At 40.4% G+C, this 26178-nt stretch overlaps 1 protein-coding gene across 1 annotated transcript in view; it reads left to right on the forward strand.

Annotated features, from left to right (window-relative positions):
* The window catches only part of LOC140227991 (uncharacterized), a 207218-nt gene that overhangs the window by 94154 nt on the left and 86886 nt on the right, over nt 1-26178 (forward strand). Inside the window, exons 9-10 of the mRNA XM_072308389.1 lie at nt 11625-11743; nt 17375-17536. Coding sequence (XP_072164490.1) covers nt 11625-11743; nt 17375-17536 — 281 coding nt within the window. The remainder of the gene's footprint in view (nt 1-11624; nt 11744-17374; nt 17537-26178) is intronic.

Raw genomic sequence — 26178 nt, forward strand, 5'->3', positions numbered from 1 at the left:
AAACTCAGGTATGCTGCACGAGTAACAGCCAGCACACACAGTCACACGCATGCCTACATACGGTGCAGCGATTGTCTTCTTAATCTACAAGTTTGCCCTTCATCGCGAAAACCTCTCCACGAGAAACTCTCACAACAGTAAATTTTTCATCACCGGGAGCTCAAGTGCTAGCGTTTTTGATATTTTCTCTTGGTGCTGCACGTATTGTTTCTTTGTCAAGTAAACGCAGTCATATCACACCTATCCTGAAGAGTCTTCATTGGTTGCCTGTACAGGAGCGTATTCGGTTTAAGATACTTCTTTTGGTTTATCATGTTATTGAGGGAACAGCTCCTGATTACAATGTTCGTTTGTTTCGTCAATACCAACCTTCACGAACTCTTCGATCCTCAACTTCAGGTCTCTTACATATTCCGTTTTCTAGGAAATCTTGGGGGGAACGTGCTTTCGCTCACGCTGGACCAACACTGTGGAATTCACTTCCTCGTGAGCTGAAAGACTCAAGCTCTATAACATCTTTCAGGAGTAATTTAAAATCCTATCTGTTTAGCAGTGCATTTTGAAGACCAGTGTCTTTTGAAGACAGACTTTCATGTCTTTTTATACCCCCGCCAAACGAAGTTTGAAGGGGGTATATAGGAATCAGCGGACGGTCGGGCGGTCGGGCGGTCGGTCGGGCGGTCGGTCGGGCGGGCGGTCGGTCGGGCGGGCGGGCGGTCGGTCGGGCGGTCGGTCCGTTGCAAATCTTGCGTCGCGAACTACTTCCTCAGTTTTCAACCGATTCCCATAAAACTTGGCACAGATGTGTGCCTTGGGTTGTAGATGTGCAAGACGTATTTTTTGACAGTACCCAAAAGTACATTGCCATGGTAACGGCATATTATGGGCAAAAATGGGTACAAATCTTGCGTCGCGAACTCCTCCCACAGTTTTTGATCAATTTTTATGAAATTAGGTACAGATGTTCATCTGAATATGTTAATGTGCAAGACACATATTTCTGCAGTGGCAAAAAGTGCGTTGCCATGGTAACGGCATGTTATTGGTAAAATATAGGGCAAAATGCTTCATGGCAAAACTGCTTCATCAGTGTTCTTCCAGTTCTCATGGAATTCATATTGAATGTTTGTCTTAGGATATAGGTCAGCATGACACATTTCTTGACAGTGACAAAAAGTATGTTGCCATGGTAACAGCTCACATATTATGAGCCAAAATGATGGAAAATTTTGTGTTGCAAACTACTTCCTCAGTTTTTGCCCAATTTCCATGAAACTTGGTACAGATGTGTGCCTTTGGTTGTAGATGTGCAAGACGCATTTTTCGACAGTACCCGAAAGTACATTGCCATGGTAACGGCATATTAATGGCAGAAGATCAAGGAAAGATCTTGCGGATTTAACTACTTCCTCAGTTTTTTGACCAAAGCTTATGAAATGTTGTTTTGACCAAAGCTTATGAAATGTTGTTTGGCGGGGGTATAACCAGTCGCTGTAGCGACATTCCTAGTTTTTTCTGCTTCTTCATCTTCTTCTATTACTGTGATGTACTTGTATTTTCAATCTGTTTGCTTTGATGTACCTATTGTAAAGCGCCTTGAGCATTTAATCAAAGTGGAGAACGGCGCTGTAGAAATTGTATGTATTATTATTATTATTATTATTGGTGATTAACCGGAGTGTTTCCGTGTAGAGTTAATGGCCAAACCCAGAAGAAGGAAAATATATCCACTAATATTGGCCTCTGTCCTTGACGACCAATCAAAATAACGACTACAATAGCTGGGCAAAACTACCTCATAAGGGTAATACAGTACTCTCCGCATAATCGGGTACCACTTAATTGGGTACTCCGCTTAATTGACTTAAAATGTGAAAAAACAGTTCCCGATGCATGTTATATTTACCGGATAATCAGGTAGGCATTCCGGAAAAAGATGTAGGAATTTTCCAGATTAACCTGATATATTTGTATAGTTTACACACTCACACACGCACAATGACACACTAATCACTGTACATGTGCCTATGAGCTATGGGTGGCTCTGGAGAAAAGCGAAGAATAAACTTACTCCATTGAGACTCTAACCTTTCTTCAGGCAGTTAATTGAAAAAAAAAAAAAACTTAAAGTAGAAATTCAGAGCATAGGCTCACTTTTTGCAATTAGACATCAATGAGAAGCTCAGAAGTCATAGAATGTAATGAGGTGACGTTCCGTCACTTGAACTATTCTAGAAGATGCCAAACGGTCACAGAAATCAGGCATTCTGGTAGAGCCTTAATACCCCCAATTCGTCAAGAAAACCGCACGTTTCGCTGACGTCACGCACTGGATTTGCGAACTCTTCTCGGTGAGTTTGTGTGCATGTCAACGGAAGTACTACATGTTTCTCTCGCTTTATATTTTCTTATTGCAAGCTTGAATGAGGTCAATTTTAACTTGCAAAATGTAAGCAACAATGGAGGAATCTTTCTTTTCCCACCTTTTAATCTACTTTTAGTCATATTTCTCAAAATCAAGAGATTTAGACGACTACTGCACAGCCATTTTCTTACGTCTTTGATGTTAGTATGTCGTAGTTTATACGGGTCATATAAACCCTCTCACGCAAAATCATGAAGGTGGAAGGAAAAAGATTGTAAACTGAACATGTAATGATGTGTAATGATGAGCAGACATTTGAAAAGTGACAAAATATCAAATAAGGGGAGGTTTTAGGTATGCTGGCCTCAGATTTCTAGGTAGCACTAGATCCTATCCAGTCAGCTAACTGCCGTACACACAAAGTACAACAAGACTAAAATTGCAGACAGTAGAGTCGAAAGTTGCACTCTTGTCTTTATTGAATTCGCCTTCTTGCTGTGCATGCGCAGGCCCAAGTGCGTGTGCGCATGTATGTGATGACCAAACGGTTAAACTGTAAATGAAAAAATGGATGATACACTGTATGAATATAATACATTATATCAAACAGATTTCTTGAATCACAGTAGGTTGAACATACATGTACAGTCAACTTCGGATACCTTGACGTCGGATAAGCCGAATATCACTTACCTCGGGGGCAAAATGAAAGTCCCGATTGTTCCTATTGAGTTTCCGTGTATTAAAATTCGCGTAGCTCGAAGAAATAACTCGAAGTTCGGTTACCTCGAAGTGAAATCTACTGTCCCAATCTTAATTAACTTATTGTTTTTCCCAGCATGTAGCTTGAATCGAATTGCAACATCACTCAGCATCTCCGATTAAGCGCGCGTGGACAGCGAAGAAGATATGTCACAAATCTTTTAACACTCGACTGTAAATATTCCCGACCAGAAACAATCGCGCGCCCAAAGAAATACCCGGTATACACAGCTGACAAGAAAAATCCCCTACCTAAAAAAAAAAACACCTACCTACATACGTACACGGTATGCACATAGCACCCTTGCTAATGGAGTGCTTACGATAGCACTACGCTCTGCCCATCATCTTCTTTTCTTTAACCACTGTGTTTTAATTCTTGATCATGATAGTCATACCGCGCGCGTAGATTTCTAAACCGTCGTGGCGCACCTGCGTAGGTGTTGGGTGTTGACAGTTATAATCATCTTTGGCATTAATCACGGTCCACTGTCCAAACATCAATCTCCTGCGTAGTGCCTTTTTTTTAACTTTTTTTTTTTTTTTTGCCTTTCACGAAGTATGTTTCATTTATTCTTCCCCGAGAACGCAAGCACTGATTTTCTTTTTTTTTCAGCAATGCGATTATGAAAATATTGTGGAATATGATGTGGAAGTATAGGCCGAGCATAATAAAAAAATAGAATAGACAGGGCTTCACACTAACTTTTATCGGGCCACCAGTATCACTGATTTTTATTTTTTGGTGGTCGAATTTACTCGAAATTAAAATGAGAAAATCCAGTCATCTTATTTTGTGTTTTAAGATTTAGCAAATAGGCGTATAGATTATTATAAAATTTGATGCCTAAAAATTTAGGAGGTCAAAACTTACGTTTGAAATGAAAAAGTGGGAGCATTTGCCGACATCTGTTAGCATCCGACATTTGTTTTAGCATTGTAAAGAGCCGAAAGTTACCGTTATTCATTTCTTATTGTAAAAGCAATCATCCAACATTTATTAGTCTGTTAGCACCTTACGGAGCCGAATATTACCGTTAATGATTTTTAAATGTAAAAGCAAATAACCGACATTCATTTTAGCATCTTACAGAGCTGAATGCTATCCTTATCCATTTCCAAACGTGAAAGCAAACATCCGCTATTTGTTTCAGCATTTAACTGAGTGGATTAATACCGTTAATAATTTCCAAATGTAAAAGCAACAATCTGTCATTTATTTTTGCATCGTACGAAGCAGAATATTACCGTTATTCATTTCAAACATACGACATTTATTTTATCATCGTACGGAGCCGAATTTTACTGCTGTCCACTTCCGAAAGTGAAATGAATCATCTGTCAATAATTATTAATTTATCATCGTACGGAGCCGAATGTTACTGTTTTTCATTTTTGAACGTCGAAGCTGACATCAGACGTTTATTTTACCATCAAACGTAGCTGAATATTACCGTTATTCATTTCGAAATGTAATAGCAAATATCCAATACTTTTTTTTAGCATCATAATTATGGGGCAGAATATTACTGCTATTCACTTTCAAACATGCCAAACGTAAAAGCAATCATTCAAGATGTATTTTAGCATCTTCCGGAGCTGAATGTTATTGCCATTTACTTTCGATCGTAAAAGCAAACATCCAGCATTTATTTTATCATCGTAAGGAGTTGAATGTTATTGTTACTCATTTCCGAACGTCAAAGCAAACATCAAACATTAATTTTACTATTGAACGCAGCTGAATGTTACTGTTATTCATTTCGAAATTTAAAAGCAAACATCAGACAGTTATTTTAGCATCGTATGGAGCAGAATGTTACTGGAACTTCCGAACATAAAAGCGATCATCTGACATTTATTTCAGCATCTTCCGGAGCCGAATGTTATTGCTGTTTGCTTTCGAAAGTATAAGGAAACATCCGACACTTATCTAACCATCGTACGGAGTTGAATATTGTTTTTCATTTCCGAACGTCAAAGCAAATATTCGACATTTATTTCAGCGTCTTCCGGAGCCGAATGTTGTCCTTAATCATTTCCGAACGCAAAATCAAATATCTGACATTAGTTTTAGCACCATACGGAGCTGAGTCTTATCGTTTTTCATTTCCAAAAGTATGAGCAAACATCCGACATTTATTTTAGTATCTTACGGAGCCGATTGTTACCGCTGTTCATTTTCAAAAGTAAAGGCAAACATCCGACTTTTTTGGTGGCGCGATAGGGCCACCAAAATCTTTATTTCTGAAATTCTGATTTCAATTCCGATTTTCATTCAATTCATTCATATAAAATATCGATTCAATTCCAATCTTGACAAGCATGCAAACAATCGGTAGGCACTATAACAGATACCATGTTGAACATCGATAAACGTCGGATAAGTCGAAGAAAATTCGACGTACGTACGCGTACTCTACACGCAACGTACTATGCACAATGTGAAGCTGTCAATCCTACGCTATATCAATATGCACCGTACATAACCTACACTAGCGTCACTTACGCTAGACCGTTCATGATATCCGGACACACAAAAGGCATGTAAATTCTCTTTTATCAAGAACTGTGAACAACGTAATAATCGTAAACTTACGCAGAACCATCAAATGCAGGACTTCCATCCGGAATTCTGTGATTATCGTGAGATAATCTTACAAAATTGCTCCATAATTGCCAGAAGCACAAGCGAGCAAACCGTCGGTTCGTGCGCCATCTTTCTAGCCCATTATGGAAGGCCGAAAATCACACTACTATATGTTGCGCGCGCATACATTTAACACAATTATCACTACGTTTGATGCGCTAATACTAGCTAGCCTACGTATGAGAAGCCGAAATTACAACAACAATTCAGCGCGAACAGCACATTAGGACATATTCAACTGTGATATTTGCTGCAGCTCAGGCTGTATATATATATACAGCCTGCAGCTCAGGCTGTATATTACACTATAGGACCTACGGCAAATGCCGCAGTTCGATAAAGACCGTACTATTACACATTTCCGGGGCAAGCTGTATATTTGCTGCAGCTCAGGCAGCTCGCGATCTCATGTAGGTGATATTAATCCGCGCGGCGATGCGGCTGTGCACTGTTTGGGCGAAAACCAGCTGACAGCGCTCGCTAAACATGATGTGCATAACACATGCTTTGGTATCAAGGAGGTGTGAGTCGGCAAATCAACGCACCACATGTTTCTGCTTGGCATGTGTGGTGACTTGAGTGGTGGGTTAGTCTCATTCCTCAATTACATCTGTATGTTACTTTGTCTTGATGCTTTACGAGGAAGAAAAAAAAATGTGATTGACTCGTTGATCAGAGGAGGCCTGATTTCAGTAATTAAAGAGTTCAAATTTTTAGCATTGACATGCAGATCGCACAAGGGAGGTTCTGATCACACGATTGTGCTGGTACATTGTGTGGCTGGGAGTGGGCCCCCCTAACCGGAAAATTCTCCATAAACTGTAGGCCTACCGGATTGATACAGCATGCGAATGTGACAGCTCCTTTTTTAATGAACTTGCCTTGGCGTACGAGTAAGACCTCTCACATTTTTTTAAAAAGACATGTGATTTAGTTTTTCTACTAAAGTGAAAGTTTCAACTTTCAAATACTTGAGTCGACAGTAGTGTTCAGTCCAATATAAGAAATATCGAACTGCGGCATTTGCCGTAGGGCCTATAGTGTAATGTGTGGCACTTTCTGTGAGAAGTCTTCTCACTCATCATCATTTATGCTTTTCTTATTCACCATTATTTGGCCTAACTTGCTTTGTTTGCTGCAATTGAATATGTAGAAGGGCCTCATTTTTGTTCATTCATGGCGAGGAAATATATGAAAGAGTGACATGCGAGAAGGGAGATTGAAAGAAAAAGTTTCAAAGGGAACGATTGTGATCACTCCCGCTAATCAAGTCATTTCATTCTTTCCTAAACATTCAGAACCACTTTCATCAGACATCATCACCATTTACATTTGAGCTGAACATCTCAGTAAAAAGATCACACTTAATATTAGTACCAGCACCCTTTACAGAGAAATTTGTCTGGGACGCAGCAGAATTCATTGTGGCATTTGGATCCATATGCATATATAGGAATCTAGTTTCAAAATGACAGATGTTTAGAAGTGTTCATGTGGCTTGATGAGGACTAGGGGCTACAAGCAGATTGCTGATGTTTGCAAAATTACACTGCAGACACTTAAACTGTTGGCTGTTGAGTGACTTTAGATGAGCAGTGGCTATAAGTGACATACCGGGCTGTGTGTCTGATGCAGAGAGGTGTGTGATTATCAGTACTGGTATGTGGTATCTGTGTAGTGAATGGCTTAACATGCTTTCTGGTTAATCGGGTACTCTGCTTAATCGGGTAAAAATGCTTTGCTAGACACTACCCGATTAAGCGGAGAGTACTGTAATAGTATGTATGTGCCTAGAGCACTCTACAGAGTGGATTTGGCGCAATGTTCATCATATCTATTATTACTATTGTACGTTGGGAACGTTATGGAGTGTAGCTCTTCCCCTGCTCAGGATTTGTCCCTAAGAATCAGACCATCTTGAATAGGTCAGTGGAAATTGCACTAAAACCTATATCTGTGCTTTCTTCTGTACCTAAGGACAAGCTCTGGTGCCCTGTTATGACATTAAAATGTTGAAATTCATGATTTACATTAATGGCATTTGTGGTTGTTACCATGAAAATCTTATACGATAACAATTCATGTATTTTGTAGTATTTGCATTTTTTAATTCGCTAGGTTGTTACTTGTCCAGTGATATATATTGTTATTCTTTTACTTCATTTCCAAAAGTCTAACTCAGAACCAGAAAGCAATCCACCAGATATACATAGAAATTTGAAGGGAATATTGCAAAAAACCTTTGAAGATGTAACTTGGAAAGTTTAGGATATTACCTTATTTGTACTAACGTAATCTTATTGCTTTCAGCTGCTTTCAGCAGGATGGACAAGCATGTACATATACATGAATAAACTTGGTAGAAATGATGCTCCTTGTGGGTACTGCACTGGTGATGTATCAGGTTAAAATTTGGGGGTTCACGGGGAAGATGACTTGCAGCTTGTATTTTGACTTTATTATGCCCAAATGTGCAATTTTTCTCTTTGTTCAAGATCACTTTATAAGAGTAAAATGATAAATCGATGAACAGAATGGCAGAGTTTAGGTGTTTTCATCAAAATCAGACTGAAATTCTTTAAGAAAGTTATGGAATTTCAAAGTTCCCCATGTTTTCATGAAACAGTGGAAATGTAAACACTTATGTTTTGACTTTAGATTTATAGCATATTTCAAAGAAAAGTTTTGCATATTAAGTTGCATTTTCATTCCACATCAGAGAATACTAAAGCCTCAGGTTCTGTGTACAAGTGTAGGTACATAAAGAGCAGTCTGAAATATGCAAGTACTTGTATGTCAACAGAGGCTTAAAGGTTTGGAAATGGCAGGCACTGACTACTAGATGAAGTATCCTTGAGTGGGGCCTGTATTCCACTATGAGTTAGCTGTGAGCTTTTGATGATCAAGGGCTTACTGCAAAAGGAATGATCATACAGACCTCAAGGATATTGCAGTAGGGGGGGCATTATGACATCCGTGGATCACACAATCGTGATAAAAATTAGCATGCAAGTCACTCATGATGCAATCTAAAGGGCTGTATAGGTAAATTTCACTATATCTTTTCATTTTATTTTATATTGATTAATTATGGTAATTTCTCATGTATTTCTGTGTTTTTCAAAATATTTGGATGATTTTTTGGTGAAAATTGTCAGTGACACTATTTTAGTAATAAACAATGTGAAATTCATTTTTATCAGTAAAAGTCAAAAGAATGATAACATTTAAGAATTTTGGCTTGACACAGTACAGTTGTATTTGCATTGGATTTGTACACAAAATCATGTTTTGAGCAATTTTGGGTGTGATATGCACTTATGTAATGTTTAACTTGGGAACCACGTACCCAGGTGTTCGGAATTCGGTCTCAAAAGTTGCTCGAGACTTAGTTAAATGGAAATAGTCTTGAAACGCCGTGTTGATGGCTTCTCACATTGTGGACATATCGCACGAAACATCAAGGGGGGCCATTATGCCCCCTGGGAGTATTAGGGGTAAGCATGAAATTTGCTCATACCCTACCAACACACATGTCAATGTGCACTAAAAGCTGCAGAGTTCTTTTTGTTTTTGTTTTCTTTTTGTATACCAGCATAAAGGTGACATCGTACTGTAGGCTAATAATGACTAACATTCTTTTTTGAACTACACCGTTAATGCCGCCAAGAAGAGGCATACGTGTACAAGATGAAGGAGAGCTATTAGTGGGGAAGATATGTGAAAAAGATGCTCACATCCGGCGGAAAGTATGAAATTTTGTACGTAGGGGTATTTTGGGGCACTGATTTCAAAAATTGCCGGATCCAAGAGATCTGGCCGCGGGGTCGGCCGCCATTTTGAATTCCAATATGGCCGCCGTCAAAGATCTCTATCTTCAGTTCTGAATGACATAAGCCATTGAAATTTGATACACAAAAGCATGGTGATATGATGACTTCAAGAACAGACTTATTTGATATGTCTGACAAGCTGCACGGCAGCCAATTTGAATTTTCCTACATAGTTGCCATGTTGGAGTGTTGAAAATCTCGGGTTGTAAATTCATGGGTTTGTAAATTCTTGGGTTTGTAAATTAGGCTACCTGATTGAGCGCGCGTTTGTAGCTGATTGAGTGCGCGCTGCTGTATTTACATTGTGACGTCAGTGAAAGGTGCATTGTGCTTCATTTTTGCTGCTCTTTTTGGGAAGGCCGTGAATGTTAGTCTTGATGTTTGTCTTCGCAGCCATATTGGAATTCAAAATAGCGGGCATAGCGTTTGTCAGACACGTCACATTAGTCAAGTTTTTAACTCAGTATGTTAATATAGTTGTTTGCACCTAATTTCAGCACCACTCACCACTTAGAACTCGAGATAGGTATTTTGAAAATTTCGTCAAGGCGGCCATATTGGAATTCAAAATGGCGGCTATTCGATGTTTGTCAGACATTTCAAATTAATCTGTCATCAAATTCAATATGTTAAAACGCTCTTGTGTACCAAGTTTTAGTACCACAGGTCATTCAGAACTGACGTTGGGGTCTTTAAATTTATTTTGTGATGGCAGCCATATTGGAATTCAAAATGGCGGCCGACCCCGTGGTCAGATCTCTTGGATCCGGCAATTTTTGAAATCAGCACCCCAAAATACCCCTATATGCAAAATTTCATACTTTCCACTGGATGTGAGCATCTCAACCAATTTTTGCTACATATCTGCCCTACTATATGGCATCTGCATCTACAAGGTTCTGAAGTTATTCATTGTACATACTTTTCAGGGGGGGGGGGTTGTTTTGTTTTGTTCACTTTTACTGTTCACTGTGACTTTGGATCAACATTTGCTAAGTTTATTACAATATAAAATATGTAATGTCATTGTAGTCATTTGTATAAAACAGCTAATAAATTTTGTGTCTTGTACCAGAAGTATCAGTGTTATCAATGACAATTTTTGAAGACTTAAAAGCATTATTTACCATTTGCATATGAAATAAAAACCCAGCTTTAGTGCTTCAAAATACAGTGGAACCTCTCGTATCCGGACAAGTCAGGACCGGGGCTCATCCGGATAAGGGATTTGGCCTGATACGGGAGACTCAATGCTTTATACATGTACATAGACATACACATGTACTGATGTAGCCCATTGTAGTACCACATGTAGTAATGTGTATACTGCAACCTTTTCATTGTTACACTCAGTAACAGACCCCAAAATAGAGGTTCGTGTTTGCAAGAATGAAATCATTTTCTTTTATAAATTCTTGGAATGATTTACCTAAATAATTATTAAGAAATGTATCAAGTAGATCTTGAAAATAAACCGTGCTCGGCAAAGTCGACTGTAGGTCGCCATTGTTAGATTGAGTTGGGAATCCCCCTTTCCTCCCGTAATTATTGAAAAAAAATCATGGCGAGATTGCGTCCGTATAATAGAGAGATCCGGATAAAGGGAGGCCGGATAAGAGAGGTTCAACTGTAGTTCTAAAATGTGAGTTAGCGAAAGAAAAAAACAATTTAAAAATTTTAATCAGTATAATCAATGTTATACAGAATGTGAACAATAGTTATAATGAAATTGTTTTTAGACTAGACCGTCTACAGTTCTGGTTTAGTGAGAAAAATAGTGATATCTCCTTAATAATTTAGGCTTTATTTGGAAATATTATGGTAGGATGTTTTGTGATACAACAGACCTACACATATGCATCAAATGTGATAAGTCAAACATTTTTTTAAATTCCTGTTCCCAATGGTAAACTGTACCTGTAACATAAAGCAGTGATCATTGATATAATAATGCAACTTGTAAGTTATCCAATTGTTGTCCTCTTTCCTTCCATTCCCTTCCACTGACTGCCAGCTGTGAGCAGTTTCTGGCTGAGCGTGGTGAGTTAAGTGATGAGAAACATCATTCTATAAAGCGGAAGAAGACAAGTGATCTCAGCAGCTTATTGGCATTAAGTGGTCAGCCTGGTGGCGGTGAGTGAGAATAAATACCTCTACCATTATGATTGTTTTCCATTTTGTTAGCTGTTGAGTGACTTCCTATTTAAATGGGTAACCCATGAGCAGCTGGTATAAAATGCATAGTGTAAAATGTGCATGAAATCAGAAGATTTAAGCAAATGATTATTTTAATCAAGTAATCCCTTAGCTCACAGATATACTGTTTACCACATCACATACCTGGTATTTTGTTTATCAACCAGTTTAAAATGCAAGAAAGAGCTACATTGATATTGCCAGTCATCTTAAATGTTTGTATGATCTCATGTGCATTAATTGCTATAATCGTACTGAGTTTGTTATCAGAGTTGACCTAGAAAAAGACAGTCAAGTCTCTGTGTCATTGGTAGATTATTATTTAAAAAGCATACGTCAATTAATGGATCCATTCATTAATGCACACTTCAAATCTTTTCTTGGAGGCGTTTGTGTCTGTCTGTCTGTGTGTGTGTGTGTGTGTGTGTGTGTGTGTGTGTGTGTGTGTGAAAACTGGGCATCTCATGACCAGGAAAGCCTTTCCCAAGAGCTGTAGAAATAATTGAGCCAATTACAGAGCCCATTGCAGAAACTCAGATTTGACAACAACAACAAAAAAAATCAAAGTAGACTTAAAAATTGGTCAAGACTGAGAAATTAGGTGATCTGTTCCATTTGTGATTGGGAGCGATTGGCCATGCAAATTCTGCAAATTCTGTGTAACAGTGTCTGCATTTGCCATAGACTTGGGTCCCGTTTTATCAAGATAAAGTTAGCGTCGATTGTGAAATCAACGATGACTTTGATCAACTTAAAGTCGGCTATAACTTTCAATCGACTGTAAGTTTCCGGTTTACGAAGAGACTTAATAGTCGAGATTATGGTTACAGCTGATCACCATGACTTAGTATTGATTTAGTCAAAATAAAAAACACAGGACGAGGCTGGTTTCCGGTACTGTCTGCTTAAAAACAATACAATACATTAAGCAAAACAAAAAACAAAAACATGAATGTACTATTGTTTGCCATGGCCACTGAAGCATAGTCTGCTAATGCGCTGCAGTAGTGCTACAACCGCTGAATTACAAGTATGTTTGCAACAGAGCCGCAAAATACGCCGTTTTGCGTTGTATTGAAGAAAGTAGGTAGCTAGATCTAGCACATCTCGAGCTCAACGAAAATCTGCGTACGCGCGTACCGTGAAGATCCTGCACAATGCGTAGGATCTTAGATCTAATGTTAGTATTCATTGACATGGATAATCTGACACAGAGGATTTCTGCAGTGGGACTGTCCAAGGTGAAGGTCGTGTATGCATTGTTTCAAGTCTTGTGTGTTACGTGTAGTATTATGGAAACTTGTGAGATTGTGGTGACTAGCTTCTTTTTTTTTTTATATCTACAGTGCAGATCTTCCTACTCACCACATTATACATACACTAAACACAAACAGACAAACAGACACATAAACATGCAATGAACAAACATGCATACATTCAAGTGTTCACACACCAGAGGTTGAAATTGGGGCCGACTTAGAAAGTAGCGAACGATGTCCACGGCAGTGGAAGTCAGAACTTTTAATTATAACATCGATAAGCTGCTGTAATCGGAATTTGATTATAATGGACCAAGTAGGAGCTTCATGAAATCAATTTTGATTTAGTCATACAAATAAAGAAAGGGGGAACTTGACTGAAATATCACTTGAATAAACCCTCAAATACCCTCGTCTATCTAGACGCAAATTGCCCCGCAAATTCCCTCTGAGGATGGATTTTCTACGCGGGCGTTTGGACTAGTCCAGTGCACTCAAATACCTGCGGGGATCCGAGGAGGCGTCCGCATCTAGATTTTCTAAAAGCGTGACATTTCCCGAGGTTGGCACTGTACACACATACGCTCTTCACATGCAGGGGAGCGCAAATAATGGCTTAACATACAGTCCCACATATACGGACATTGTTTACATGACTAGTGTCTACATTTGACATGCAAGACAAACAACATTGCCCCTTATCCTCTTCCTGCATCACCACACACACATAATATACAGTCAAGCACAGACAGACAGACATATAAGCATGCAATCTACATACACACAAGTATACACAAGTATACACAACAGTGTACACACACATACATCCACTTCTGAATCAGATACGTACTGCTGCCATATCCCACGACATGATTATACAGAAAGCCAAAATCTGTTAAGAATTTAAAATACAATTCATATATTTGTAGGAATATCTTACCATAGTCAAAATCTGTTAAGAATTTGAAATACTATTCATATATTTCTAGGAATATTTTACCTTCTGCTTATCACATAACCAATGCTGTATTCTCCCTTACAGCTGCCCCATGGCTCAAACATAGAAGAGATAGATGAGAAACAAATGAAAATAACCCCAGACTAAAAAATGACTCCGTGCAAGGCTAGCATGCCATTCCATCCCTATGGAATCCCATTTTCTTTGCTCATTTTTCCAGTTTAATGAGAGATAACTTTGCCCCCAAATTGCTTCAAAGAAGTAATGTATTAGAATTTTTGCCAAAATAAAAAATTTGAGGCAAACATATAATTTATGTAACGCTGGACAGAAAGCTATGTACTAACATATGAAGGTCAAATAATTAATGCTCATTGAAAATTTGTTTTTTGACTGAATGGCCTAGATATTGATTAGAAAAGATAACAGCACTGACATTGTGTTGAACACTGTGTTTTATACCATTTCTAGACTTCATGGTGATGTATGTAACATGGGCAGACAAAACTGTCACAATTGTTCCAGATATTCCCCACAGTCTAGCGCATCCTACGGAATGCAGGATCCTTACCCTTCAGAACTAATACATCGGTTGGTGTCTTCTCCATCGGCAAAGGCAAAGTTGCAGCAATGCTTCCTCAGCCACTTGCCCAGTCTGGTGGATCTGGTTTCGCATTGCAGGTTGTTAATGAGGTGTCTGCAGTTGCATTTCCCAAGGTTCTTTTCTCCAACTCAGGACAATCAAGACAAGCTGATCCCCTTGTCGTCGGAGGTGAAGGAGTGGTGTCTAGCTTGGGCTTCTCCAGTTCGTCTGCATCAGGGATAACCTTTGCTCAAAGACCCCCAGAGTTCATTCTTACGACAGATGCGTCTCATCTAGGGTAGGGGGCAGTGTTCCAGTCCCAATGGCTGTCAGGCCGTTGGTCAGAGAGGGAGTCCAGCGAGCACATCAACCTTCTAGAGTTGAAAGCAGAGTTGCTAGCTCTTCACGAGTCTGTTGTCCCAGGCCACTCGTTGCTACTTCAGTTGGACAACAGAACAGTTGTTGCATACATCAATCAACAGGGAGGAACTCATTCCATTTCTTTGTGGAGATTTAACCTCACTCTTTGGGAGTGGTGTATCCAGAGAAAGATTCATCCTCATACTGCTCATATCATGGGCTCAAAGAATTTCGAGGCAGATTTCCTATCCAGATGGAGTTTTCTCCCATCGGAATGGATGCTTCACAGAGAGGTCTTTCAGGAGATTTGTGCAGTGGTGCTTGTTCAGTTGGAGGTAGATCTGTTTGCCTCAGTTCTGAATGCTCAACTTCAGAAGTCCTGCTCTCAGATGAAAGAAGATTGTGCATGGAGAATAGACGCAATGTCCTTCTGTTGGTCAGTTCAGGGTCTTTACGAATCCCCCCCCCCCCCGGTAATCCAGTAAAGTAATCCAGCTACTTTGGAGGAAGGGGCAGTGATATGGCTCAGTTGGTAGCACGTCTGCCTTCCAGAGTCTCACTGAGCAATGTTGTGTGTAAGCATTCCGTCACCTCTAGTAAGAGGCAAAACACTCCATTCAGACCGTAGCATGCACGGTAATGAGCAGTACACTTTCCAGTTTATCTTACTTCTCGTTTCACAAATCTTGCCATTCGCTTCAGTGAGAACTTGCGGTTGACTCGCTTGAAGTACATACGTTACACATGGATCTATGCCTGTGCACTGGAAGCGCGTGTCATCTGCAGGCATTCTACAAGAATAATATGGAGTGTTTTACTGGCAAGGAATGGTGTCGAAACTTTTTCGCGGAATGAAATTTTCGCAAGTTGCCTCTAACATGCAATGCATATAGTGTAGATAAGAACTTTTGTGTGCATTTTAATTTCATGAATCTTGGCTCTCGCGAAATTCACAAAATTAAAATGCACGCGAATAATCCTCATTATACAGTAGTTAAGAGTCGGCTGCGGCCAAAATAATGACATTCTGTGGGACTTCTGCCATATCAAATTCCTTCAGAGGGATTCCTTCAAGGAGTCGTTAGCCGTCACTCACCACCCTGAGCCTGACACGCAGGTCACATGAAATACACGTAAGTAGAACATTAGTAGCATGGGTCCAGCAGGTAAGATGCACTCAAAAATCCTTAATCGCCACAAAAATTGAAAAGAGCATTTTTTTCCACTTTCAGATGATATGCATTTTGCTTAGTTTTTACCTTGCGTATTGCGATAATGAGCTGTGAAATGGCAAGGTATTGTAGCTCATTATGTATTCATGCCACTGTTAGGCATGTATACAAGTACGATAAATGAGAGCCCTTTTTGTGGTGCTGCGGTCTGACTGACTGTCCCTCAGATAGGACATTGAATGGAGTTCCTGTGTGTGAGTTACCCATGACTCACACATGTGAAAGATCCCACTTCATTCATTCATTGCAAAGAGCAGGGTGCCAACCCAGTGAAATGTTCCCCTACCCACCCACACAAGAAAACAGGCGAATGATGCCAACCCCTCGTGGTTCGCCCCAGGTGACTGTCAACCAGGCACATTGGGCTGTATGCCAGAAGAAGAGGACACTTATGGGAGGATGTGTTAGGGGCATGATAGCCTTGCACGAAGTCGTTTTTTAGTTTGGGCTTATTTTTATTTTTCTCCCACCTATCTTTTCTATGTTCGAACCAAAGGGTGGCTGTAATGGAGAATGCAGCATTAGAAATTGATTGATTAGCAAAAGGTAAGATAATCCTCTCATATATAAGGTGTATCCCTTTGGATTATCATAATTTCATGGTTGTCATGGCGATGATAATTTCATAGAATGCTTAATTATTACCTCATATCATCCATGAGGGAAAAGACACTTTGGTGATGGGCGGACCAAAATTTTGGGACTGTGAGTTGGTAAAGGGGCACAGTTTTTCCCCTCGTGTGAAGCACATGTGGACATTTAAAATACATCAAAAACTGGCAGGATTTGGACAAAACATGCATTTTTAAATGACAGTCATAATTGGGGCACTTGGGAATGGAATTTTAGAATATGGTTTACATATCTGAATACGTCAGAATTCATCCTACAATGTGGCAGTAAAAAAAAATTTTCAGTATTTTATGCATTTTGGCCCCTTTTCTTGCATCATGGCCTACATGTATATACAGTATATCAGCATAGAGGTTGTAACTGCAAGCTATTTTATGTCATACACCTTAAACAACTATAGCAGATGTACATTGTATTAAATGGTATGATTCTAGGAGATAATATGATGGTGATATGCAGACATATGAAACAAGAGACAGATCGTTTTATCTTAAAGAGTATTTGGAATACTAGTACTTTGAATTCACCAACATGTTCTTCCAGCTTGTACATCAGGGGAGAGTGAGTCAGACACAGTTGCAGCTATCTTCAAATCTCCAGAGATTGTAAAGTCACCTTGTCAAGAATATGAACTGGCAACCCATGCAGTGAAAGTCAAGAGAAGTGGAACACTTGCAGATGTGAGGACATTGTGGGAACTTGCAGGTATTGCAGTATAGTAATCTTGCCATAGCTATTTGTAAATCAAAGTACAAAATGTTGTAGCAGTGTAAAGTTGCATATCATTAAACTACAAATGCATTATTTGTGGGTAATTACCTCCGCCAAGGGAGGAGGTTATGTTTTCGTTATCGTTGGTTTGTTTGTTTGTTTGTCCATGTGCAAAATAACTCAAAAAGTTTTGCATGGATTTGGATGAAACTTGCAGGAAAGGTTGAGAATGACACAAGGAACAAATGATTAAATTTCGGTAGTGATCCGGAAATTTTATGGGTTTTATGAAGGATTTTTGATATTTTGCCACATAGGGTCAATGAACTTTGGAGTTCAAGCTGCACATTTTTAAAGTTTTCATGCGCTCACTAAAGCGCGTGCTCTAGTTTCTGCTGGGGCGAGGTGCACCGTGCATCTGAGGTATTATGACGTAACAAAGGCTTCTATATTGGGAAATCGGGTGATTTTCAGTGGGTAGAAATCACTGATCTCTATGAAAGAGCAAGATAATCGGTTGAAAGTAACCACTTGGCGGAGGTCAGCGCTCTCGGAGTGCTTTTCTAGTTCATTTTATTTAGTATGGTCTCAGTGCAGAAATAACAAACTATAACCTATTAAAGATTAAAGCCCTGTCACACCTTTCCGGGTAAGCTACGCAGGCCTGTTGCAAGTAGGGATTTTCTAGCACACAGGAGAATTTTCTGCGGACGGGCAAGGATGTTGGCGAGTTCCATACTTGCGTCTTACTGCAAGAGGTGTGCTATTTACAATGTACCTACTACTTGCATGCATTCCATGTGACCTGCGTGAGAGCTTTGAACCCGATCCATTTTCAGCTAGAGACATACAGGGACTACAAAGTATATGTGTTACAGCTGCGAAGTACCTGCATAGGAGTTGCCTGCAAGGTGCTGTCGCTAAGGGCATCCTACTGTTCTGCATGTACCTCTGCAGGCAAACCCGCGCGACTCCCAGAATGAGTTTTGAGCATGCTCAAGGCCTTGTCACACCGTGTCTGGGCAAGCCTTGCGGCTTAACTTGCGGGGGAAAATTTTTTCTACCCGGACCTCCCAGCAGTCGGTCCACACCCGACAGTACCTAGCGCGTATCTCGCCCGTAGTTGCCGGAGGTGCGCGCGCAAGTCCGATTTACCAGCAGCCAAGTTTTGAGCATGACCAAAACTTTTTCCAGGTGAGTCACGAGGATTGCCCGCAAAGGTCCACGCAGAACACCAGTAGGAGGCCCTTAGCGGCAGCAGCTCGCAGGCAACTCCCACGCAGGTACTTCGCAGTCCCCGTATGCGGCCAAGATAATGACGTTCTGTGGGACTTCTGCTATTCATTCAGAGGGATTCCTTCACCGAGTTGTCAGCCCTCACTCGCCACCCATGCGCCTGACACGCAGGCCACTCGGAAGTAGAACGTAAGTAGCACGGGTCCAGCAAATAAGACGCATGCGAAACTTGCCCAAATCCTTGTCCGCCTGCAAAAATTGTCCTGTATGCTGGAAAATCCCCACATGCAACAAGCCCGCCTAGCTTACCCGGAAAGGAGTGACAGGACCTAAACATGGCTGCGGGTGAATAGGACTTCAGTGAGCAAGTCCGGGTAACTAGAGGTGAGATACGAGCTAGGTACTGTCATGTGCAGGTCATCTGCAGGGACCTCCAGGTAGTAAAAATTGGTCTTTGCAAGTCGCACTCAAGGCTTGCCCAGAAAGGTGTGACAGGGCCTTCAGACTTTTCTGCTGAGAACACAATAGAAATTCATTTAGGTCGCTTAATGTCAAAATTTTGGCTTACCATTAGAGGACGGATAAAAGCACCAAATTTGGAGAGGTGATCTCTTTAATAGGATCTACTCATTGATATTAGAGTAGGAGCCCTCTGGAATTTAGGGTGAAAATGATGAATTTTGATATTTCTTAATATTTATGATAGATATATACCATATTTGCGTAACTATGGGAATATGATAGCATCTAGTGTTGTGAATTAATTAATTTTTCGTGGAACTGAAAACATAAACCCAAATTTTAGACCATGCTCAACAAGAAAGCATTAGAAAAATCGAGGTGGTGGAATTAATTACCGATCAAGATTAAGTTATATACCAATCAAATATATGCGTACAGTTTGAATAGACAGAAAATAGTTTCTGAAATAGAATTTTCCTACTCAGTGGTGGATCCAGGTGGGGGCACGGCTCACTGAGCACCTAGTAGAGTAAATTTGTGGTTTGACCCCAAAAAAATTGATACAAAAGGTTTTTCAACGGTTTTGGGTAGGTTTTGGCCTCCAAAATAACATACTAAAAATCTACTCAAATCAACCTACCGGAAAGGGCCTATTTCCAAGATGGCGTCCAAAATGGCTGCCGTGGGCTTAAATTTCCATAGAATGTGCAATAGCTGGCCTACATTTGTGATTTTTGTGTCAATTTCTATGTTTTGGAGGTCAGCAAATCCAATGAAACCATTTTCAAAGTTGATTAGTGATGGGAAAAAACCTTAAATCCAAGATGGCGTCCAAAATGGCCCCCAAAATGGCCGCCATGGGCATAAAATTGCTACAAAATTGTCAATAAATACCGTGCATATGTGATATATGTGTCGATTTCTATGTGTTGGCGGTCAACAAATACACTGATATCATTTTCAAAGTTTATCAGTGATGGAAAGCCTTAAATTCAAGATGGCGTCGAAAATGGCCCCCAAAATGGCCGCCACGGGCATAAATTTGCTACTAAATTGTCAATAAATGCTGTGCTTGTGTGATGTATGTGTCGATTTCTATGTTTTGGAGGTCAACAAATCACCTATTATAATTTTCAGAGTTGACTCGTGATGGAAAGGCCTTAATCCAAGATGGTGTCCAAAATCCCCCCCCCCCCCCCCCCCGCCACCATGGGCGTGTACTTGTTTTAAAACAGGCAATAAATGGACTACATATGGACTACGTTTATTCCTATGTTTTGGAGGTCATGCCCCATCCTTCAAATAGTGTCTGCCTGAAAAGTTGTCCCGGTGTAGTGATCAGAATTAATTGACCATCTTGTGCATAACATAAATAAAATTATGCTTTGGTAATTTAGAAAGTAATGAATTAATCGGCTCTCACAATGATCACCATTTCCTCTAGAACGTACTTTCAATTAAAATGCCTTCAAGTTAGGGCAAATCGAAAACATCAACGAAAGTTCGTTCATTGAAGTGTCATTTACCACAGATAAACTATGCTTCCTCCTCGTCCTCCGATACTGTCTTGTAGAAAGGATTTTCGCAGGTATCAAGTTGACAGGGTCCGCAGACGCTGTGGCATGGCAGACCGTATCCCCTACAGCTACAGCGACTTGTTCTACAGCCAGTTGTGCAGTTGCATCGGATCACCTTCAACAACATTTCTGGAGCAGCGTCCTTGTCTGACATGACTGGAACTAGTTTATTGTCCTCCAGTTTCCAACCTCAGTCTGTTGCCTTCATGTTTCCGTTCCTCCCCATCCAGACCATAATCTGATAGTATACTCTCAGAGAGTGAAACCTTGTTGAAGACGCTGTTGGTGGCAGACGTTCTGGGGTGACAAACGACTTAGCTGAAGCCAGTTTCTTCACAAAGACATTATATCGCAGCTTGGCGAGGGAATCACGGGGATGTCCTCCAAATAATACTTTCATGGCATTGGTGCCGTTTTCCACGACCATGTCTCTTGTTTGGTTGGGGACAAGGAAGGAGTTTGCACAGGTTTTGATTGCTGAATCCCCCTTTGCCAGTTTCTGAAATGCTGACTTTTTTCCGATTCCAAATACTCGAGATGTCATGTCACACCCAGTGAAGGCATGAAGGAAGAGAAGATGTGGGCATAGCTCTTCTCCCAATGATACTTTCAGCTGGTTGATATTGTGCACCTTCCAGCTCCTGGATGAATTGTCAGAACGAAAATACAGTTCTTTGCTGTCGACACTAGCGTAATGCAATAATAGCACCAACAGATCTGTATCTTCTCCAATCAGGGTAGTTGATTGTCGGTATGACGATGTCACTGCCGCTTTTACTATGTCTACATCGGCATCCCCTGGTGCATGAATTACGTTCAAGCCAATTTTCTTCATTTCCTCACTGATGAGGTTGATGAGCTGTTGCTTGTTGGAGCTCCTGGACAGGAACTCGTCCTTTTTGCCAGAGAATTCTGTTCCAGGTGTGAAGCTGACTTCGGGATGAACAATATGGCCACGGCGCTTGTGTGTATTGTCCTTAATAGATGGTCCATCATCATAACCATCAAAAACGACTGTTGCTTTTCCATAGTGACGAATAGTGAAGTCAGCATACGACTTGGCTATCACATTGAAACTGTCCCCGGCTGTCCATGACAAACGATGCAGCAAGGAGCCACCATCAAGAACATAGTGCTCAGTTTGGGGAACAGAGTCAGACACGGTATCATTTGACACTTTGGCAGAATAGTCTCTGATAGCTTGAGCTAATTGAGGTTTGTCAGCCTTTCTGAAAATACCTATACCCTCAAACAGGGCAGGGGGAAATGGGCTCAGCTCATAGCCCATGACATCTTCCAACGAAATGTCTCCTGTTTTTGACACAACAAGAAATCTTTGAAAGAGTAGAGCAGGGTCAATTGCTTTGTCTGGACCAAGTTTGACTGAAGACACATCTCCAAGTGTTTTGGCTCTGTCTTTTCGTTTGAAGGAAGATGTGAAAGCGGGTTTATTGACCATATTTTCCATAATCTTCTCTCCAACAGACTTATGCTCGTGGACATTCACATCCGACGCGGCCACCACTCCAGTCACAACATTTCTTAGTGAGGGATCTGGAGAAAACGGAGAGCATTCACTGAGTTTTGAACTGATTTTGGCTAGATCAGAAGCATCTCTTTCCATCCTTGCGCCACTAGATTCCTTGTGTTGTTCACTAGTCGTGTACAAAAGATCAGTGAATCCTGCATCGCACTGTTATATTCCGACGTGACCGGCATTGACATTGTCCATAGAGACCGTTGTTCTTCATCCATCCCACTTCCGCGTGTTAGGCCACCAGTGCTCTTCAGGGATCTCATCAAGGTCTGTTCGATGACAAGATCAGGGCTTAGACCCGCCCAGAACTTATTACTCCGTCGGATGACATGGAATCCATCTGCAAACTTGCGGAAGACATCTGGATGATTCTGTTCTAGCTCTGCCATTTCTTGAAGATACAAGTAAGAAGACTTCAGGTAGTTGTAATGGCCAGCTGCAGCAAATATTGGCAGACATTCAGTTACAGCATGTAGGTGCATTGGCCAAGATCCTTTTCGATCTGCCATGATCAGCTTCCTTGCGACCCCTAACATTGTCTGGTAATTCAACCACAACTGACTTGTCTTGGATCTTGTTCGAAGTTCCATCTTCCGTTTGTCCATTTGATTTCTGATTGTAACCATTGCTTCAGATGTCACGACATTCTCAAGCGTTGTCTCACCATCCAACACCTTAGAGTACATATCCTCTGACTGAGCCACAAGTGATGCAAACTCAGTATTCTCATTCATCATTTCGGATACAACCATTCGATTAAGGCACTTGTCTACCAGCAAATGTCCTCTGAACGCTCTTTGAACTGCCTTTCCAGTCATCATATGCACGACTGCATTCTCACCATACACGACCTCTAGAACCTTGCTGAGCCCTGTTCCTTGCATGAGCGTTCCTATGGCACCGAGCAAGTTCATGAACATATGAAAACAGCCAAGTAGTAACACAACCCTTTTCAAGGGACTGTCTTGCAGTGCATCTTGGATGATTTCAGCAGCTTTCCAGTAGAGTGGTTGATCAAATGTTATGATGGGTGAGAAATTGTGCTTCATTGCCATGTTGGTGAGAAATTGTGCTTCATTGCCATGTTGGTGAGGAACTCCAAAGTCGATAGAATGCAAGTCTTATCCCCTGAATACATGTCTATCATTGGCAAAAACAACACTGAAGACTGACCAGGGTGTTCATACCCTCGATGAAGCGAGCACATCATTCCTTGCCAGTTTGGGGTAGCCTTTCGGAAACTGAAGGATAGCTCCCACAAAATATCGATGCTCACATCACAGTCAAGAGTTCTTGGAAGGTTCCGAAATTTGATGCTCTGGCATGCATGCTTTGCAAATCGACAATCTTTGATGTCAATTTTTGTCATGACCTTGATGTTGAGATCAAGACTCTTTCGTCTGGTGAGCACACGCTTTGTTTTTTGGCCAGGTGTTATTGCAACAATCATACCCATACCATGAAAGGTTCCTTTGCCATCAATGGTTATGATGTTATGGTCAACGTTGTCAGCTGCAAATACCATTGTATGCTCAGCTGGATTAATCTCGTCACCCAAGACGTCTGGAGCAACACAGCTGGCAGCATTCTTTTCGAATCGTAGGATCTCGGTGTAAGACGAGCAGAATCCCATTTCGCACAGTGTGTCAACAATGAATCTTGATCGATATAAATGGTGCATCTGTACACCAAGACCAATCTGCAAGGGAGCTAGTACAGTCCTTGGTCTAACTGCCTGGATGATTGCTTGACCAATACCTGCAACTTTTCGTCGATTGTCCTTTCCTGCAAACAAGGCATCTAGTAATATTTGCAGGGTATCAGTGAGAAAAGCTAAGGTATTATCAAGTTTGAGCATATCAGAGCTTGGGTCCTGATCCACAACGGAGGGAACATTTGTGTTAATGTCACTTTTGATCAGCTTAGCAGCAGTCTCAATAATCTTCTTTTTCTGAAGTTCTTCATCGTCATCTTGATTCGACTCCCTAAAAAAGTTTCGCAGAATGTGAGATGTTTTCTCCCTCTTGGTTACTATGTCGCCAAGTCCTTCACTTGTTGTAATATGTATCGAATCGCCGTATTGCTCTTTCAATTTGTCTTTCAAGTACTGGTTCCCATATGGATTGGAATGATCATCAGTAAGAAACCCTCTCATTTTCTCTCTGAGGTCAGAAATCGTAACTTGTTCATCATCATTCTGATCCAAGTATGCACAGACCTTTTCGAATGCCTGCTCCTGGTCTTCGTTTTTGGGCCTTCCTGACTTCTTTCTTTTCACCTTTGGACCACTCCTGAACTGAAGAGGCATATCACGCCCACATCGAAAATGTCTGCTACATGCATGATGGTATACACAATCTGCAGCATGTAGATCCCCTCCAAAGAACCTGATCCTACCTTTAACTTCAAAGGACCAGTTGTCCGATCTGTCTTCACAGCACTGAAGGATTTTGTGCACAAAGGTGTCTGTTTTTACACAACTATGGTCCGAGCTTCCAGGTGCAATAGTGTTTCCACAAAATAAACAGTCAGTTTTGCTGTTAAATGGACCGCAGCTTAGTCTGGCACTTCGTTTTGCTTGCATTGGAGTTGAATATTTTTGGCATTTGATAATTCGTGGATTTGTGTACCATTTACGACAGGTCACATGCACATTAGTTCCATCTGTGACAACGATGTCATCACCTCTTTTAACACTCGCCTGATTGATTCCATCGGCTCCCTTTTTACGTATTTGACAAACCTCTTCTCCGTTGTCAATAGAGTCTTTGCAGATGGGACAGATATCTTGTCCACTAATACTTGATTCCATGGCAAACCTGAGGACAAATATCGGGTGAAAATGGCATTTTGAATGCCTCCTTCATCATAGAACAAAATGAATAATCATAGTGACCATGTGATGTCATTTTTAGTAGTGGTAGTAGTAGAATATAATTATTTCAGTAATAATATCACATTATCAGTGAAGATGATAACATGTATTTGTATGCTACCTGTTCAATTTTCTAGTAGATAACTCTACAATGATTGTAACATTCCGTGAATATTTACATTAAATCACTTTTTCTTTCGATGTAACATTTGTTTCTCATAGTTAGACGCACGCTCACATGCACACCACATATATACACATATACCCACCTACTCATAAACATGTATAAGAAATAGGCAAAGTAAGATTAACTTACTTTCAGGTTTCTTACTCTTTGACTTGTAAAGATGTCGACTATAACTTGACACAACATCTGCTTGTACTGTCATGTCAGACTGGGGGAGGACATAAAGAATTGCAAGCATGTTTGAAACTCAGAGATTGTTCAACATTAAACTATGCATTACTTGAAGAATATACTTAGCATCCATTATCTGGAGAAATTGATATATGGCCTAAAAAGAAGGAAATCAAGTCTACTATATTTTGTTCTGAATATTTTGTAAGTTAGAAACTTAGGGTTTCAAGCTCTTGAAACAAGCATTATTACATGACTTACCAATACATTTACAACATCTGCTACCAACAGTGTGAAATAATAAGACAACAATGACCCAACTCAAAATTGACATTTTGTTTTAGATTTGATTTCATTATCTTGTGTTGTTGTGAAATTTCAAAACAAACAATCTGAATTTTGCACATATTATTAAGGTGTCAAATAGACCATTGGTGCAAGCTTTTGAAGCAACACTGAACACAAACATATCACAATTACACCGCATTTATTGACAATTTAATAGCAATTTTATGCCCAAGCTTTCAGACTGGTCAAAGAAGTGGCTGATGGGTTTCAACATCCAGAAATGCGCAGTAATGACTACTACAA

This window comes from Diadema setosum, chromosome 4, assembly GCF_964275005.1.
Source record: "Diadema setosum chromosome 4, eeDiaSeto1, whole genome shotgun sequence".
NCBI lineage: Eukaryota > Metazoa > Echinodermata > Echinoidea > Diadematoida > Diadematidae > Diadema > Diadema setosum.